The 16844-nt window shown below is 37.8% G+C and overlaps 1 protein-coding gene across 2 annotated transcripts; it reads right to left on the reverse strand.

The window, feature by feature from the left end:
* Positions 1 to 777: 777 nt before the first annotated feature.
* Positions 778 to 16711, reverse strand: LOC129258561 (dnaJ homolog subfamily C member 27-like). 2 transcript variants are annotated; one of them, XM_064097409.1, is made up of 6 exons: positions 16444 to 16711; positions 10626 to 10809; positions 9309 to 9381; positions 8669 to 8865; positions 6224 to 6294; positions 778 to 5546 (listed from the first exon to the last, which is right to left on the reverse strand). In XM_064097409.1, exons 2-6 carry the CDS (start codon positions 10758 to 10760, stop codon positions 5447 to 5449), a joined length of 576 nt encoding a protein of 191 aa, XP_063953479.1. In that variant the 5' UTR covers positions 10761 to 10809; positions 16444 to 16711; the 3' UTR covers positions 778 to 5446. The 2 variants fall into 2 exon arrangements, with proteins under 2 accessions (XP_063953479.1, XP_063953489.1); XM_064097419.1 differs by lacking the exon at positions 16444 to 16711 and adding an exon at positions 16126 to 16278.
* Positions 16712 to 16844: the final 133 nt, after the last annotated feature.

Consider the following 16844-nt stretch of genomic DNA (forward strand, 5'->3'; position numbering starts at 1 on the left):
TGCCCATGGGCGGAAATCTGTCCCTAAAGGTAGGGGGGACAAGGGCCTGGAAAATTTTACAAGCAAAAAAAAAAAAAAAAAAGTTTCCCCCCAAAATGTAAGGTAATTTTAATAACAAAAATTGACAAGCAAAAAAAAAAAAAGGTTTTCACCAAAAAAGTAAGGTCATTTAGTCCAAAATACATGTATTATTGCGATTGTGATGTAATGTATTTTGCTCCATCATAAGATACCAAAAATAGTGGGGGGGACATTTGATATTATGTCCCCCTACTATTTTGGGTAGGGGGGACGCGTCCCCCCTGGGATTTCCGCCCATGGTCATGTGACCTGAAACTCGCACAGGATGTTCAGGGATACTTAATTGCTCTTACGTCTAAGTTTCAAGAACTAGATCCATAAAATTTCAAAGTTATGACAATTCCACAAATACCCCCAACATGGTCAAAGTTCGTTGACCCTAAGTGACCTTGACCTTGGTCATGTGACCTGAAACTAAGGCAGGATTTTCAGTGATACATTATCACCCTTTATGTCCAAGTTTCATGAACTAGGTCCATATACTTTCTAAGTTATGATGACATTTCAAAAACTTAACCTTGGTTAAGATTTCATAGTTGAAGACGCCGTCGCTGCGGCGCCTATAATCTCGCTCTGCTATGCAGGCAAGACAAAAAGGGGGTTATCAAGAGGCATATATCACATTCAAGTATCAAACAATAATATTAAAAAAACAGAATACAGATTCAAAAGAAATAAAACAGATGAGACAAAGTGAACAGTGAAGAGTATTTACAATTATATCAAATGGGATGTTGATATTGACATAGATCTCGTTAATATCTAATGAAAGCAAAACAATAGAACAGCATGCCAATGAAAATTTGGCAGTCATCAAAAGCTAATGATTTAAAAATCTTTACGCTTATCCACTGGCTAGCTTCTTTTCAATATATGTTGTGCAATGTGCATTAAAATTAAAAATTCCTTTTTTCCCAAATCAGAAGTCTAAATGTTTTAGCATTCAAATATCTATTCATTGATCGTGAAAAGAAATTAAAAATAGATTCACAGCAAGGAGAGAACCTTGCAGCCTTGCAAATTATGTCACAAAGTTAGAACTGAAAATTTATAATTATGTATTAATCTATTAATATACTTTTGATGAACTTTTGCTGAACCTTCATAGATATGTTTCTCTCATGTGAATGTTCTTATAAAAAATCAAAACCATGTTGATATTAGGGTGGATATCACTTTGAAATTCTGATATTGGAAATATCAGTCATCAGCGGTTACACTTCGTGATTCCAAAGATTCGTTATTCCGAAGGTTCGTTATTCCGAAGGTTCGTAATTCCGAAACACGTTAATTGCCTTTACCGGTACCTCAATGTTTGTTAATCCGAAAACGAAAAAGGGTTTGTAAATCCAAACATTTGTGGCATTATTCCAACGATTCGTTATTCCGAAGGTTCGTCAGTCCGAAAAAGAAATAAGGTTTGTTGTTCCCAAGGTTCGTTAGTCCGAAAACGAAATAAGATTCGTTGTTCCGAAGGATCGTTAATCCGAAAACGAAATAAGGTTCGTTGTTCCGAAGGTTCGTTAATCCGAAACGAAATAAGGTTCATTTTTCTGAAGGTTCGATAATCCGAAAACAAAATAAGGTTCTTTATTCCGAACGTTCGTTAATCTGAAAAATGAAATAATCTGTGGCGAAGCCGCGAAAACCGGAAGGGTAAGCGTGGTGAAGGGGGGGAGGAAAAACACCATTGCTGGTCAATTGTTATGAGGATGGGGAGGCAAAAAGAAGGGCGGCGAGCAAAATAGAGTAATTAAGTAGAGCAAAGCCCTTTTGAAGTGATTTCTGATTATGGTAAGATATATATTTAGGTTTTATTTTTCGCAAGAGAGTGTAGCAAGCGAGCGTTATGGAAAAAATTTCAAAGCTGATGTAAAACTTGTTTTTTGGTCAACTGTCAATAGAGCATCATTGGAAGGGGTTGCTAGCGTGAATCGCAAGCTCAAACTTTTTGAAATTTCAAAAGAAATGAAAATAGAACATTCTGAGCAGTTTTTGCAATCATTAAAAAGATGTGCAACTAACTGAAGAATTAACACGAGCGCGAAGTGCGAGCTGAAATATACTGACCAGAAAAGGAACCTGTAAAGGACTGCGTTTAGTGACTCATGAATAGGATACATCGAATAATGCGAGTGCGAAGCGCGAGCTAAAAAGATATTCCAGTCTGAAAACTGGACATTCTAAGCCTCTTATAACTGGAAACAATAAATGATAACAATTACCAAAAAACTTGTGATTTTCTAATCTAAAATGTATACTTTAAAAAGGGTATTTCATTTCGAAAAGGGCACATTTCATTTTGGAAAAAACAAGGGAATTTCCCATTTTGGAAAAATAGTATTTCGTTCCTACGGGATTATTGGGGGGTGCAAGTTTAAGAATAAATAAATGTACATGATACAAAGGCACAAGGACCAAACTGAACATGTTTACGATAAGTACAACTTAAAACACAGACTACAGAACATCAAACAAATAAAATATAAATGCATTCAACAAGAAAAATACTATTAACGAAAACCAGTATAAGAGCAGATATAAGTTATCATATCAAATATCGATAGGGGCATGTTGATGCTTTTTGAAATTGTTTTGTCAAAGTTCAAAATGCATACTAAACGAAACATTCTTGATTAAATGTTTACTCATTTTACTACTCATAAACTGATAAAAATCGCTCTGCGCAGGGTGGGGGTTGATTGTTTGGACAAGAATAGGGGTGATAAAGACCCCTTTTTTGTTTTTTTTACATTTTCGGACTAACGAACCTTCGGAATTACGAACCTCATTTTGTTTTCGGAATAACTAACCTTCGGAATTTCAAAACGTATTTCGTTTTCGGACTAACGAACCTTCGGAATTACGAACCTCATTTCGTTTTCGGACTAACGAACCTTCAGAATTACGAACCTTATTTCGTTTTTGGACCAACAAACCTTTGGAATTACGAACCTCATTTCGTTTTCGGACTAATGAACCTTCGGAATTATGAACCTTATTTCGTTTTCGGGACTAACGAACCTTCCAAATTACGGACCTTTGGAATTACAAACCTTCAGAATTACGAAGCGTTGGAATTACGAATGTATGCGGTCATCAGCTACATGTAGGTCCATTGAGGGAGACGGGTATGTATCCTGCCTGAAATATTTAAAACTACATTTATAACATCTGCTGCTTGCACCAGAGAGAATGTTCAAATAAAAGCTACATTTCTAACACACATGTATCGTTTTGGAAGAATATTCAAGGCGCCTTAACATTTGACATTCACCGTTATTCAAGAATTATTATTCCCTAAATAATATGTAAAGGTAAGTCTCAACTTTCAACTGATGATATATATGGGTAAAATTAATTAGAATACATTGCACTGTTCATTATATTAACAGCAATTCTTATCTCAAAGAAAACTTATGCTAAGACACAAATTGTTAATTGTACAATTTAGTGATCATATATATGAACCTGTGTGGTAGATATAATGGAAATATGTTTGATACAACAAATTCTAATCACTTGTTACAAATCAAAATGCATAGATGTCTTATGAAACCTTCATCACACAATTAGCTAAAAAATAATGAGGTTAAAAGTCGTACATAGTGTTATGTTCAAGAAAATGTTTCTTTTCTTTTAAATGCTTGCATTCCCTATGTTTACTCCTCTTTAAACTATTTTCTTTGAAAATCTATGACAAAATACTATTAGTTTGTAAAGGAAATGTAGAAAATTACCAATCATATTATTCTGATATACATGTACATGTACTGCATTATCTGCATAACCATGGGAGATGTTGCATGATATGTCACAGAGTAGACATATTCTGTGTGAGTGCATCTAAAATTTTCTGTTTTCATTCTTATTCAAAAATGATTTTTTTTTTTCAAAATTAATAATCCCTTGCTTTTATTATCAATAATATTAACTAGAAATATCAGTGAAGGTAACACCCATTTCCTATCAAGACAGCCTCAAGTGATGAACATACCTGTACATAATATATCTTTATTATGATTGGAAATGCATTAACGGACCCGTTTAAGAAATGTGGCTTTCTCATTTACTATGTGTGTGCCCTGTCTTATGATTGGGTGGAAACTAAGGAAATAGTTTGCTCAACCAGATTTTTGCTATTTACCACCATGTATTCTGTTACCATGGCAAAGCGAGGCCTTACACATTTAATAAGATGTGTCCTCACTTCAGCATAGGGCGTAAACCGAGGAAGTAGTTAGATCCGCAAGATTTGCAATGGAGCAAGCGACCAAACCCAACAGACCAACTGTGTATATCAATTCTTATGCACATCCTTCAAACTGTGTTTATATTGCCCAGTCATGTACACTACCTTCTCCACTCCCTAAGGAGCTCATATTGTTAAGCAAACTATAATGATTTTTGGATCCTACTGGGTACCCATTTAAAACCTGGATGGAGCGTGGCAAACAGTAGACTGGCATATTGCTGAAGGACAGTGCCACAGCGGAATTCGAACACATGCCCCTGTACTTTCAAGGGGAGAGTCACACAACCATTAGGATGTGAAGACTCCTTACAACCAGTTGCTTTTGTCAAATTGAATTCAACACTATGATGGACTTCCTGGTTAACTGGTAAAGAACATACAGTCAAGGCCCCGTAACACAAAGGTTAGCGATTAATCGCTAATTTGAGAGAGCAATTCTGATTGGTTCCAGCAAGTCTAATGAGCAAAATGCGCATGCAACGATGATCTTGATAGGCCATTTTATTTAGCGATTAATCGCCAATCTTTGAGTTACGGGGCCCTGATCTCAATTAAGTTTGGCCCCATTGTTGATCGATGCCCATCCATATAATTGAGTTGGTCACATATACAGGTACACCAATAGGGTACCAATGTTACAAAATTTATAAATGATTGTTTAATTAATTTTGAAAAAAGTTTAATTTATCAGAAGAATCTCAACAGTGTGTTGTTAATCACAATATTTCAGCGATCATGCTACTTGTCTACTGTGATGCATTATAACAAAAGAACCATAAAGGCATGTATATTACACATTTTGTTGAAAGACTTAGATTTATGTAACAAAAATATATTCAAATTCAGCCATCACAATATCAACGTTGTATTGTTGATCACATAGCCATTAAATTCTATGTTATGATCAACATAATCCTCCATTACTTCAACATACACTTCTTTGGGGTGACTTCAAAAGAACCAATTGGCATGTTCCACTCATGAAAACCTTATTTCTAACAAACAATTATAAAATAACTATAAAGAATTATCAAGGTATCAAAATTATTGCATAATTATGTTTCAAATATGAAGTAGTTGTAATAAGAAATCTGATACCATATGACTGTGTCACCTTGTCCCAAGGCTAGATTTTGTCATCACTTCTTGAAGAATATCGGTAAACATTCGGGTGATTCCCTCTCCACTGAAAGCTGAAGTCTCATAGTATCTGTGAAAGAAAAACACAAGAAAATGTACTCTCTCAACAGTTTTTACCCTCTACAACACCATGGGCAGCAAATCTCACCTAATGATTTTGAGTCATGAACATCATTCTGCTTAGGTTTATAATAGGCCTGAGTCAGTACTGCTGAAACACCTGAATCCACCCAATGCAATTGGATTCTTGCAACGTTTTTCCCACTTGGCATTTCAACAAAAAGATTGACCACAGCGCAATTCATGCTTATGAATTCTATCTGACAATAAAATATTTAATTCTAGCATTCTCACAATAATGAAAATTCAAATTCAACCTGAAATTCAACTATGGAAGAATGTCATACCTCTTCATTTCCAGAGTAGGAAATATCAAGAGGGTGTTGCCTATGGCCACAAATATATTGAAAGTATAGAAATTGCTACTTTTGCCTGAAAAGTGGCATCCCTTGGCTTAACCCTAAATTACCTGGGCTATTTTGTGAGCTTGAAGTTCTAGAAGGGCCCTTTCAGGCCCCCTTAATATCTCGGCTGCGGAGGTAAAAAGTAAAAAGGAAAAGTTGGCAAGCGTTGCGGTCAAAAAAATTCACACAGTGGATATATCACAAATTTTTTTTAAAGGGGACTGAAAAGGCCCCCCCCCCCCGGTAAGTTAGGGTTAATAATGAGGATTATGTTGATACTTACTTGACTTTCTTACCAGTTGCCCATCGCATCGCTTCATCTGACTGGACAACACGCTTTGCTTTAATATCAATCTAAACAAACAAATAGAAAATAAACTCAAAAAGGCATACTGCATCTAAAAAGTTTTTATAAATACAATACAAAATGTATACAGTTCCTCTCAGTTAACACACTATACCCTAACACTCAGACAATGGAAAATGAGTATGATAGTAAAAACAAACTATGTTTAACCACAATTCTATGGAATGCTGGGCTTTAAAATAGTTTTTCCATATTCATGGCAATTATATTATAATGTATCAAATATCAATTAATTCATTAAATTCATATTTTTCTATGTTCTTATTCTTTGCATCTGTATCAATCAACTTTTTGCAGGATATATTTATAATTATAATTATAATTATAATTAGTGAATGAGTTGACAACTGGCACTCAATATAAATGTGGTCTAACTTAAAGGAGAATGAAACTCTTGGAGCAAGTTAGCTTTTGTGAAAGCAGAAAAATCAAAGAATAAGATCAACAAAAGTTTGAGTAAAATAGGACTAGCAATAGAAGAGTTATGAGCATTTGAATGTCGAGATCACTAATGCTATGGAGATCCTCCTATTGGCAATGCGACCAAGATCTATGATGTCACAGATGAACAACTCTCCCCTTTTGGACACTGAAAATATACCCCAAAACATCTCTTTTTGCTCATTCTAATCATATGACAAACGATTCATCAATGATATAATGTTGTGAAACCTCTGTACTTGTCCTCTCATAAAGAGAACACCTCACATTGTGATAGACTCTATAAAAGTGAGAATATAAGTGAAATAAGTACTAAAGTAATGAGGGAGTTGTACGTGTGTGACATCACAGATCTTGGTCGCATTGCCAATGGGAGGATCTACATGGCATTAGTGATCTCAATATTCAAATGCTCATAACTTTCTTATTATTCATTCAATCTTCCTCAAACTTTCAACAATGTTTCTTTGATTTTTCTCTTTGATATGGATTCAGCTGGTTTCAAGGGTTTCATTCTCCTTTAACACAGGTTAAAGGGGCTTTCACAAATCGCTCTTGCGATCATTTGTGATCATTTGGTCACAATATATGTAGCACACAATCGCAACAGTTGTAAGCAGTCAATCCACCAATTGTGAAAGGGGCTTTGACTAAACCATGGCTATCAGAATACCACCCATTGGCCCAAACTATTAAAACAAAGGTGGTTTTTAAAACCATCAGTTGAACCCATGGTTTATGCAAATTTCTTATATAATTATAAATTACGCTTATTTACTGCGTATATAAAAAAAGGTCCGATGCTAATGCACGCTTTTATCAGTGTGCCAAATTGACGCCTGTTGCCATGGTTAAGTACGCTAAATATTCACCAGTCCACTGTTTTTAATTAATGGTTCAAATACACAAAGGTGGTTTTTAAAATCATCGGTTTAACCCATGGTTTATGTAAATTTCCTGTATAAATTACGCTTATTTACCGCATGTATTAAGAAAAGTTCAATGCTGATGCACGATTTTTTGTCACAGTGAACCAAACTGACGCCTGTTGCCATGGTTAAGTACGCTATTTAATTCACGAGTCCACTGTTTTAAATTAATGGTTCGATTTCACAAAGGTGGTTTTAAAAACCATCGGTTGAACCCATGGTTTATGCAGATTTCCTGTATAAATTACGCTTATTTACCACGTATATTAAAAAATGTCAAATGCTGATGCGCGATTTTGTCACAGTGCACCAAATTGACCCCTGTTGCCATGGTTAAGTACGCTATTTAATTCACGAGTCCACTGTTTTAAATTAATGGTTCGATTTCACAAAGATGGTTTTAAAAACCATCGGTTGAACCCATGGTTTATGCAGATTTCCTGTATAAATTACGCTTATTTACCACGTATATTAAAAAATGTCAAATGCTGATGCGCGATTTTGTCACAGTGCACCAAATTGACCCCTGTTGCCATGGTTAAATATGCTATTCTATTCAGGAGTCCTCTGTTTGAAGAGTGGACTCATTAATTCAAAACATTGGACTCATGAATAAAATAATGTGGATAACAAAACAAAGGCAACAGGCATCAATTTTGTGCACTGTGACAAAAGCGTGCATCAGCATTGGACATTTTTAATATACGCGATAAGTAAGCATAATTTATACAGGAAATCTGCATAAACCATGGGTTCAAATGATGGTTTTAAAAACCACCTTTGTGAATTTGGGCCAATGGGTTTATTCTCAATTAAAGGGGTACTCCACATTGATAAAAAATTAATCTACTTTATCTATTAGCCTTCATACTTTATTTGCAAGAGTTCATTGTTAGCTCCAATATTTATTTCAATATTTTAGAAATATATTTCACTTCAAACAACATAAATGTACATCTCGAAAAGAAAAAAGATATTTTATCTATCATACCTTGTTAGCTACTACAACAACATGACTTGGAGATGTGCAGTAGCGGTTCAATTCCTTCAACCAGAATTCTAGGTTGTCAAAGGAATGTCTGTTTGTCACATCAAACACCAAGAAACACGCCTGCGTATCACTGAATAATTCATTCCGTACTTCTTGGTAATCAGGATGGCCAGATATATCCCAAAGATGAACTCTTACTGTAAACAAAGAAAAACATATAACTTGAAGATGAACTATATGGCATCTAATAATTGCTAAGTTTTTTAAGGGATCTGTCCATTTGAAAGTTTTTTGTATATGATGCCACTCAAATGCTGAGAAAAATCTCCCTCAAATCTCACTGCAAAACACTAACAAACTTACAGCAAATTACAAATTAACATTAACACTAAACAGATTGCATAGTAAGTGTATTGACCTTTCTTCGATCTGCTATCATTAACTTTATCTACATGTAGGCCTACATGATGTACTATTCAAAATTTCAAATTTTATTAGTTTACTCCTGTGGCAAGCAAAAAAGTTATAGTGTTATAAATGTATCACCATGTATGGCTAGTCTTTTTAGAAGACACCCTCAGACTTCAAATAAGCCTCATCAATTCAGTAATACTGTGTTGAAAAAGAAAAAAATACTTACAATCAACATTAGATATATTCTGTATTTTAAAGCCATAGTCAACTCCAACTGTTGGCTGGTAACCATGAGAAAACTGTTCAAAGAAACATAAAGGAGATGTTTAAAATTTAAACGAACTTAAAAAAAGATATATTGCTACATGAATTTGTATAATTTATACAAAGTGGAATGCCAGTGTCCAGATATAATAGTCAACTTAATTGTCTACTTTTCTAATGATTTGCTGATGACTTAAAAACAAAATAAGAATTGGTACAAGTTAAATTATAAAACCAGAATCATTTCTTTATTTTCAGATTGATAACTACATTGTATGATATCCATAAAAATAGATGGACATTGTACAATAGAAACCAATAAAACAAGGCTTGAGAGACTGAAAAGGAATAAAACTGAAAACCCAAGTCCTAAAATGTGTATAACAATTTAATATTACGTTTTATGTATTATTCCTAAAACAGAGAGAAAAATAAGACACTGAAGAAAATGTGTGGAATACACCTTAAAAAAAGTTAAATTCAGGGTCTTCTAAATTTCAAAATTAAATTTTTTGTACAATTTTTCGTTTCCAGTTCAAATAATAAAGTATTTGTATAATCATAAAAAAATCATTTTGAAGAATATAGAATTGAACTGAATTGAATGAGATTGCTTGATTATGTAACTATAAACAGCCCAATTTACTTTATTAAAAGTACTATGACACCATTTAAAAAAAAAAATTTGGGGGGGTACCTCCCCAGTCCCAACTCCTCCCCGGGGGTGTCGTGGTCTAGTGGTTAAGACTCTGTCTTTCAATCTGAAGGATGTGGGTTCGATTCCAACACATGGCATGTTTTCCTTCAGCAAAAAATTTACCCACATTGTGCTGCACCCAACCCAGGTGAGGTAATGATAATAACGGTATATTTACCCAGGGTAGCCACTTCAGTTCCGAAAACTGTTATCCCAGCGGGCCCTGCTATTATTAAATGGGTACCGGCAGGAAGTAATTCCTCAAAAAAGCTGTGCGCACCGGAAACGGTAGACTAGCTTAGCCGGGGTAATATAGTCCTGAGTGCGTTGAGCACCTAGCAAGGTGGATACGTGCACTATACAAATCCTATATTATTATTATTATTAATTTACCTAGGGCTAGGAATGCTCCTGTATCTACTCAAAATAAAATGAACAAAGTTCCATCCTCATTTTGTATTTGAATATGTAGATCTATTGATAGTCGCATTTTTACTTAAAAAAATAACCCTTGACGGGTCTATTGCCTTACAATTTGGTTTAGCTACCTTTAAGTCCTACTTCTACAAAACTAAAACTTACCTTATCTTCACAGAAATGCTTGATGATACATGTTTTACCCACACCAGCATTTCCAGCAGCAACCACCTTGATCCATACAAGAGAGGAGACTTTCTCCTTCACAGCAAATGGGAGATGACCAGGTTCACGATCCATTCTGAAGAGTATAGTCTAGCCTATTTAGACTTAAGTGTATTTCTTTGACCTGGTAATAAATCAACAACAACAAAAAAGATGTCACTACTGACACTAGACTAGGGCCTAGATGTTGTATATACCCAGTTACCCACCATGAATTTCTGAGTTGCCTGTCCTTTTCACTGCTTTGAAACTCTGATCAAATCTCCTCAAAAAGTCAAAGCAATGTTAGACAGACATTTGACTTAAAAGTATAGTCACGCATTGTATTACTGGACACTATCACGATTCCGGACGCGCATATTACTGCGTACGAAAACAATTTCTTACCGTAAGACTTCCGCAATTCAATTTCAAAGAGCAATACATAAAACAAGATTGCAAACACAAGGCGAAAAAATCAAACTTTTACCTTATTTATCTCTAAAATAACAGAAAATGCTTAAAACATCATAAAACATAGATTTGCATTAACAATCAATATTTTTTCTGACGGAAATAGGAGCCTGATTTGCCGAATTTCAATCTCATCCGCTCCTTTGATCGAATGTTGAGGTGTGGTGTATTGTGGGTGATCATCAACGGCTAGTTCTCAACTAAGTGCACAAGGTTTACCTTGATTAGAGCTAGCCGTCGACAATCTACAGCGCATATACAGAACTTTGAGCGTCACGATACGAACAAGCATAATAATGGCAAGTGTCATGGATGGAACATGCAGACTTTGCAGTTAAAAAGAAGGGAAATAAAATAAACAAGGCAAAGCGATTTTGTGTCTCGCCCACTTCTGAAAATAACCAGAAATATCATGATTTGCGAGGGCACGCAACAGAATTGTATCAAAACTTCATTGTGAAATGACTGGGATGGAATAACACTTGTCATAAGAGTCTTGGACATAAACTTAAATGTTGACCTCAAAATGAACTTTGACCATACCATATGTGACCTCCCAACACAATAGCATGCAGGTCTTCTTCTTCTTCTTCAGGTTAAATCTGCCTCCTTCAGGATTGAAGATTCTTGCAGATGGTTTATTTGGCATGTGTGTATGGCCAGGTTTAGGTGTGCAGTGCAAAATATATACAGGTGCAAGTAAAAAGTCCCATCTGATTTAGCTCTGGCCTTCCGCCAGTCTCAGGCGGAAGGCTTTTGGAGAAGAGGCATTGATTTTGTTGGGAGGGAGAGTATTCCATGCCTTGATCGTCCTTGGAAAGAAGGATTGACGATGGTGCTCTGTCCTGCAGTGTGGTAGCTGGTAGCCGTTCCCTTGTTGCTGTGATCGAGTTCTTGTTGATCCAGTGAGTGGTGTGATGTATTCTTCCACTGGGAAGCTGACAAGATTGTGATGCAGCTTGTACATAAGGACCAGTCTAGAATCCTCCCTACGTTTCTGCAGTGTGGGCCATTCCAGTTCTTCGAGCATAGATGTAACGCTAGAGGTGTTGTGGTATCTGTTAAGCACGAATCTAGCTGCCCGCCTTTGGATCATCTCAATCTGGTGGATAAGACGATTGGTTGATGGATCCCATATCGAAGAACAGTATTCAACGAGGGGCCGTACTAGTACTTTGTAGGCAGTGGCTTTAAGTTCAGGCAGGTTGATGCGGAGGTTTCTGCGTAGGAAGGCAAGGGTGGAATTTGCTTTGCGGCAGATATTATTAACATGCTGGTTCCATTTCAGATCCGATGTTATTGTGACACCTAGATACTTGGAGGCAGCAGTTACTCTCAGTACCGGGTTGTTCAAGGTGTAGATTTGATTGGCCGCATTCCTCTTCCTCGTGACTCTGATGACCTCACATTTCTGGGTGTTTAGTTCCATCATCCAATTTGATGCCCATTCACTGATTTTGTCAAGGTCATCTTGGAGCTGTTGTGTATCTTGCTGGTTCTTGATAGCAAGATAAGTGATTGCGTCATCAGCGAAGAGTCTTACTGGGGATGAGAGTCTATCAGGCAGATCATTGATATAGTGGATGAACAGGCAGGGTCCGAGGACTGAGCCCTGGGGGACGCCTGATATCACATCAATGGTTGATGAATGGTACCCGTCAAGGACTACTTGTTGTTTCCTATGATGTAGGAAGCTTGAAATCCATCCATTGTTCTTATCTCGGATGCCATAGTATTCCAGCTTATGGAGCAGTCTTTGATGCCCGACCTTGTCGAATGCCTTGCTAAAATCCATGACAAGGACATCAGTCTGGAGGCTTTGATCAAGGTTCTTGTGAAGGTCAGAGATAAATCCCAGCAGTTGTAGCTCGCAGGACTTGTTTTGTTGGAAGCCGTGTTGCAGAGGATGAAGGATGTTGTTTGCACTGCTATGTTTCATTATGTTGCTGGCTATAATATGTTCAAGCAGCTTACAACAGATACATGTGAGTGAGATGGGTCTGTAGTTTGATGGGTCTGTTCTGTCGCCTTTCTTGTAGATAGGCACTACATTGGCCTCTCGCCAATCGTGTGGTATCTGACCAGTGTTGTAAGAGATCCTGAAGATAGTGGTCAGAATTGGGGCGATGACATTGGAAAGCTTCTTTAGAACTTGAGGTGATATGCCATCAGGTCCTGGTGCCTTGTGAATCTTGAGGCTCTTCAGAAGTTTCTCCACACCATTGGTTGTTATGATGATCTCTGGCATGTCTGGGTATGGCGATGCATCAGGCAAGAGATGTGGCGGGACTGGCATTTCATTGGTGAAAACCTTCTGGAATTGCTGATTGATAATATCAGCTTTGGCAGTGGAGTCCGTCACTCTCCGTCCCTCAGATTTCAGCTCAGCTATCCCAGTGTTGTCCGTCTGGTTGTGCTTGATAAAACGCCAGAAGCGTTTCATAGAATTAAACTCGGCTGATTCCTCATCCTCTTCATCCACAGTGAAGATTGACTCAAGGTAATTCCAGTATGCTTTCCTGAGTTCAGCTTGGAGTGTACGCTTGGTGTTCTGCAGCTCTACCTCCATGTTGTGTGGGATGGGACCCTGGTTGTTATTTCTGTGGTGCCTGAATTTCTTCCATACTCTGTCTTTCTTTTTGATGAGTCGTCTGACATGGTTGGTGACCCAGGGTAGGCTGCCTTTAGGGTGTGTCATTTTGTGGGGAATGAAGTTTTCTACTCCCTCCTTGATTGCGTTCTTGAAGGTCATCCACAAATCATTCAGTGTTGAAGTGTTGATTTTGCTATCAATCTCCTCCCATGCAGATATCATGACTTTTTCGAACTCCTTCCAGTCTGCCTTTCCGTAGAGCAGGACTTTTCTCTGCTTTGAATTGCGTCTTGTTGCTTTCAAGTCGACGATGATGAGAGGACAGTCATGATCAGACACTCCAGGCACCACTTGGCTATCAAGGACTAACGTAGGGTTGTTCGTGAGAATGAGGTCCAGCACATTTCGTCCTCTGGTTGGCTCTCTGACGATTTGCGTGAGGCCGCGATCCTCGATGATTGTGCCGAACTTCTGATGTAGGGCTGGATTCCTACAGTTGCCAATCACATGATCCTCCCAGTTCCAACCAGGCAGATTGAAGTCTCCAGCAACAATCACCGAGTGAGTCGGAGGAAGTCTGTTTAGTGACCTCTCAAGTTCAGTAAGGCTGTCTGCATCTCTTTCATGTGGTCTGTAAAATGCTGCAACATGCAGAGTCTTTGCTCCAGCCAGATCAATTCTACACCACAGAATCTCACAGTCTGTCTCAAGTTCAACTTCCCTTACAGCCATGAATTCTTTTTTGGTTGCAATGGGTCCCCTAGGTCCCCTTAGGTCCCCTAAGTACTAAGTACATCTACCATCCAAGTTTGGTTGAAAAGTGATCTAGGGTTGCAGAGTTATGTGTCATAAGAGAGTCTTGCACGGAAACTTTGACGTTGACCTGAAAATGACCTTTGACCTTACCATGTGACCTCTGACTGCAGCATAACATGCAGGTCCCCTTAGTCCATCTACCATTCAAGTTTGGTTGAAAAGTGATACAGTTGCAGAGTTATGTGTCATAAGAGTCTTGCATGTAAACTTTAACGTTGACCTGAAAATGACCTTTGACCTTACCATGTGACCTCCGACTGCAGCATAACATGTAGGTCCCCCAAGTCCATCTACCATCCAAGTTTGGTTGAAAATTGACTTACGGTTGCGGAGTTAGGTGTCATAAGGTTTGTGACGGACGGACGACAGACGACATTTGCCATTTGGATCCCTAAGTCAGCTTCCGCGTCCGTAACGTTGGGGAAGTACAATAAGAAACAAGATGGCGGCGTAAACATCGGGCAAGTCTCTTCCGTCTTTTCACAATATTTTTTCATTTTTTTGATGAATTCTTGTTTTAAAAATAACAACGAGAGCGTAGAAATGTCGGAAATGAAGTTTTATCCCATGTACATGATTTAGAGCTAGATCTTTTAGAAGGAAAGTAGAAATCTCGGAGGTGAAAGTTTCAGGTTTTGGCTGGCTCTGTGTGGGTCTATAAGATAGAAGGCCTGGCTTCGTATACTATGAGAGTAACCTTATGTTAGTAAATGATTTTTACTCTCTAGAAGCCGCCTGGCTACTCACGGCTCAGTTCGCTCGCTCAAACCTTTTATACATTTTATCCGGTGTGTCATGTCTGCCGCCTAAGCATTGTTGTCTACTTTCATTGTTCCATAATTGAAATATTAAAATGCCTTGGCCTTGAGGTTTTCAGGCCTTGGCCTTGGCCTTGGGTTTCCATGCCTTGGCCTCGGGTATTGAAGCCTTGGCCTTGGGTATTGTCACCATTGATATATCTGACAATAGATCAATGGATAGACCTCCAAGATTTGTCAAAGTAAAGCTACGATCGTTGAAGACTGACCTTTATTTTATACCCGTGTTACTGGACTTTGATCATCTTTTTGTTGAAATGATGGCATTCCAGCAATGTCAATATCAACAAAATATTAACACACCTCCGGATAAAGAACTTTAGAAAAATCATATCTAAATAAATATGAATTTTTAAATACTTCTTGGGAATATTGATATTACCATGTGTGCTCCTCTGTGTTAAAATGTTTGAATACTTGGAGGTTTGAGCCTCGACTAAGTACAACACTGGCTGCCGGCTCATCGAGTCACATGTATTGCGGGGTTAGTTTGCTGTCGGCTGAGAATTTTTCCAAGAAAATCGTTTTCTCCCAAATTTTTATGAAATTTTTGGAACATTTCTCATGACATAAGATTAAGAATATAACTATGAGTATGAGTATGACTATGATGAGGAACATTGTCATTATTATCATTAATATAACACTAACAGAAATTTTCTGTGGAATAAAAAGGAAATTCAGGTTCAATCTTAATTTTTTTTTAGGTGCGCAGACATGCCCCCCCCCCCCTAAATGAATAGTTAGTGGCAATACTCACTCACTAACGTTACTCAGTCGTGTAACTGTGTCAGCGACACTGTCTGTCATGTCTCATGTCCTGTCTGTTACCTCAAGTGATGTTCGTGCAGGCTCCACTCCACTTCACTACCGCTACACTACGCTCCCCCCACCTACCCGACATGCCCGAGTAGTGTAGCGGTAGTGAAGTGGACTGTGCACGTGCATGTGGAGAATTGAAAAAAAATATATAAACCTATACGGCTATATCATTGACATCGGGCGGAGCATGTAAGGTAGTCCCTAGAATCTTGTCGGTCTTGAACGAGAAAGCCGATTTATAATAATATAATCTCACCTCAGTCATCTAACGTAACTTTGTCGAAAGCAACCATGATCATGATAAACAACACTCAACAGAACTAGACAACAGTCAACCCCGGCAGTCAACATGCAACAGAGCAGTGCGCGTGCCAGCTAGTTGCCTAGGCCTAGCCGGCCTAGCCTCGGTCGATCGCGAGCGCGCGAGAGCTGGCCCTCTGGCCTTTGCCTCTGGCCCCGGGCGAGCAGGTAGCGGCGGGCGAGCAGGTAGCGGCTGGTTCGCCTGAATCTTCGCTCGATTGTTTACAAATTGAGAGAAGGCGCAATCCATTTTATGTCAGGTTTAGATTCAGACAGTCTTTTTGTTTTTATTATGGAAAAGAATCCTTCAGTCAGTTAATACATCGATAAAAATTAAAATTATTCAAAAAATGTGTT

This window comes from Lytechinus pictus, chromosome 1, assembly GCF_037042905.1.
Source record: "Lytechinus pictus isolate F3 Inbred chromosome 1, Lp3.0, whole genome shotgun sequence".
In the NCBI taxonomy this organism is placed as follows: Eukaryota; Metazoa; Echinodermata; class Echinoidea; order Temnopleuroida; family Toxopneustidae; genus Lytechinus; species Lytechinus pictus.